Source organism: Galeopterus variegatus, unplaced genomic scaffold, assembly GCF_000696425.1.
Source record: "Galeopterus variegatus unplaced genomic scaffold, G_variegatus-3.0.2 Scaffold8962, whole genome shotgun sequence".
Taxonomy (NCBI): domain Eukaryota; kingdom Metazoa; phylum Chordata; class Mammalia; order Dermoptera; family Cynocephalidae; genus Galeopterus; species Galeopterus variegatus.
Genome location: NW_007735073.1, coordinates 15,114 through 18,351, shown reverse-complemented (window position 1 = coordinate 18,351; position 3,238 = coordinate 15,114). Strand labels below are relative to the sequence as shown.

Here is a 3,238-nt window from a genome sequence, read left to right as displayed (position 1 = left end):
GTGACAGGGGAAAGCATCTTGAAACTGCAAAACCCTTTCTGGAGTCTTCTCCAGAACATGCTCCACTCCAGACAGCAGGACTCTGTGGAATCTCCCAAACCATGACCAATGGGCAAAAGGTACTCAGCACAGAGGCCAGAATAGAGTCAAACTCAAATGGTGGCTTTAAAACAAAAGCCGTGGGTCTGAGATAGTCCACACGGTGCTGTTCATTTGCTGGCAGGAACCTCCAGAGCTTGAGCTGTCCTGTCTTGTTTTGCTTTGGGTTTTTTTAATCAATCAAATGCAATTGTTTAAAACATAAGTCATCACTCACTAGGCTCGGGGACCACAGATCAGTCTGCAGCTCTGGTTTTGCTCAGAGGGACTTAACCTCAGTCCCTCCCCCAGAGCTGCTGCAAAGACTCTCAGGGCCAGAACACAGGCGCCTCGCAGTCCCAGTGCACAGATGAGGTCGCCACCGTTCTGTCTAGTGTTGGGACCAGTCTGAGCAGGGTCAGGCCTCTGCAGGGGGGAACCACCCACCTGCCAGGCGGCCATGGGGACTAGGAGGAAGATTATAACTCCCACGGGCTCACAGAACACGCCCACGGCTGCTGTTAAGGCCTCACCCCGCGAGGAGGAAAGAAGAGAGTGCAGGGGCTGGGGACAGGTGAGTCTGGATAAGAACTGCTAGAATTCTCCACTCTTCCTGGAGGAGGGCACTCCCGCCACCTGCAGCGCCAGGCCGCCACCCGGGGCTCCCTCTCTGCAGGGAACACGGGACGCACGGTGGCTGCACGTGGTGCTCTCTGACAGCCCTCCCACCCTGGCTGCCATTCAGGGGTGAAGGCAGATGACACAGGCGTCCTTGTGCCTTCCAGGCCAGGGCAGCAACTGACACAGACTTTCATCCCTGGCTCAAAGGGAAAAAAGCCGGGCTGGGGAGATGACTCTGCCATTTGCACAAAGCCTTGTCTTGGAGAGAAACCCAGTTCTAGATCTCCTGGCAAAACCCACTGTTCTCGCCAGCATTCTTATTCATTTGAACAGAGAGAAGATGTCTCCAAAACAAAGCTTCCTCACAGCCACATCAGGGCCTGGAAACGCAGGAACTTCTTTGCCAAATAGTCTGTCCTCTCATTTCCAGAACAACGGCACGGGCATCACGCATCCCGAGGAGTCCCCCACCGTTTGCTCCTTCCCTCTGCTCCTGCACATGCGCTCTCTCCATTCAACCTGGACTCCTGCATGCCAAGACCTTGCTAATCTGTTCTGATTCCATCTCGGCACGCAAGACGGGAATGACATTTGGCCGCGAGCAAACAGACTGCACAGTGCCAGAAGTGGGCAGATTGATAAACACCGGTCCCACTTTCTGCTGTTTCTCTGGCTGCCGCCGCCACCAGCTTACATTGTCTGCCTCCCTGACTCATGGGTCTAGCACTCTCGGAAAATAAATGACAGATGCCCATGAGTCCAAAGCAACACAGACTGTCCACAGCCAAGTTTTTAAAGGCGATGCACTAAATACTTCTGAGACAGGCTCCACTGCAGGAAGCCCTGGGCAGGCAGCAACCTGCAGAGACAGGCCTACCCACATGGGCAGTGACAGGGGACGGGGTGCTGTGGGCCAACCTGGATTTAAAGGATTGACCCAAACAATGCTATTTCAGAAATTTCCCTAGGAAAACAATCCATAGAATGAAAAAATACATATACACACATACACACACAGTATGTATATATATGTATTCAAGAAGATGCCCTATTGTTTCAGTAGGGAAAAATGTAGAAATGAGTTGATTGCCCAAGAGTGGGGATCATGAACACCCCAGCAACAGAGCCACTCCATGGGACTTGGTACCACTGAATAGATTATTTGGGAAGCTCGCGAAGCTGCAGGAAAAACCAGAGATGATGTATGTACAGCAGAATAGGGGAAGGATTTGCAACTCTACTGACACGTGACCACAAGTATTAAAGCTATGCAGTCCCACAGAAAAGACCCCCCAGAGAATGCGACAAACACGACTTGGGTGTGCTGCACACTGCTGATGGGTTTCTTATTTCTCTCACTGAGAATCCCATCTAACTGTGACTTCTCTTGTTTGAAGAGCACAGCTAGGCTGCAGGAAGAGCTGCCGGGACAGCCCACGCTGTGCACTTCAGCGAGCACTTCTTGGGCATCTCCCTGGGATGGAGACCATGCACGCACCTTCTGATCGAAGCTGTCCGGGGTCAGGTAGAAGTTGTGGAGAGGAACAAAGTAGTCTTCAAGAAGGCCCATGAGCAGAACCAGGTACACGCCATCTGCAAACTGGACAGAGACACCTGGTGAGGTTTCTGGGCAGTGTATGAGGTCAGCAAATACTCTGCACATACTCAGTAAAAATAATCCATCTCTCCTTTCACCATAGGTGAGAAAACCTGGAATCAAGTGAGGACGAGGGCCAGGCAGAGCAGGGCGGCCTGTCAGCAAGTGAGTGGACCCTCCACTTGCACAAACAACCAGCAGGCTTGCACCCTGGTGTAGAAATCCGCTGTGCATCTCATGGGGAATGGAAGTCCCCATGGAGGCCACAAGATACCATCATCGCCGTCTTCATCATCAACACTGACCTCCTGCCAAGCCCTGCTTTTGCTGATTCTAATGCATTATCTCAACTANCATCAACACTGACCTCCTGCCAAGCCCTGCTTTTGCTGATTCTAATGCATTATCTCAACTAATCCTCACAATGTCTATTGTCTCCATTTTAAACATGTGGAGAGAAGCTCAGAGACGTTGAGTAACTCGCTCAGCATCACAGAACTTGGAAGCTGTCCACAATGTAAAAGTGGTTCTTAAAAGGAGGGAAAACACACACCCCCACCCCACCACTCACACACCACATGCCATACACACAAACACACACATGATACACACACACACACACCACCCTTCACATACCACATGCCATACACACACAAATACACACACACAATACATGATACACACAAACACACACACACACCACCACTCACACACCACATGCCAGTCACAGACACAAATACAAACACAACACCCATGATACACAGACACAAACACAAACCACTCACACCTGTCAGGAATTGAATCTGTGCCTCTCTGACTCCCAGGGCATCAAGACTTTAATGATTGATGGGGCCGGCCCGGTGGTGCACTGCTACAGTGCGCCGCTTAGGAGCGCAGTGGCACTCCCGCCGAGGGTTCGGATCCCACATACAGACCGGTTCC

The 3,238-nt window shown here is 51.5% G+C and overlaps 1 protein-coding gene across 1 annotated transcript in view; it reads right to left on the bottom strand.

Moving 5' to 3' along the window:
- The window catches only part of LOC103608904 (beta-parvin-like), a gene marked incomplete at its 5' end in the record, with an annotated part of 23,670 nt that overhangs the window by 7,575 nt on the left and 12,857 nt on the right, over positions 1-3,238 (bottom strand). The window contains one exon of the mRNA XM_008593293.1: positions 2,198-2,299. Within this exon, the coding sequence (XP_008591515.1) occupies positions 2,198-2,299 (102 nt within the window). The remainder of the gene's footprint in view (positions 1-2,197; positions 2,300-3,238) is intronic.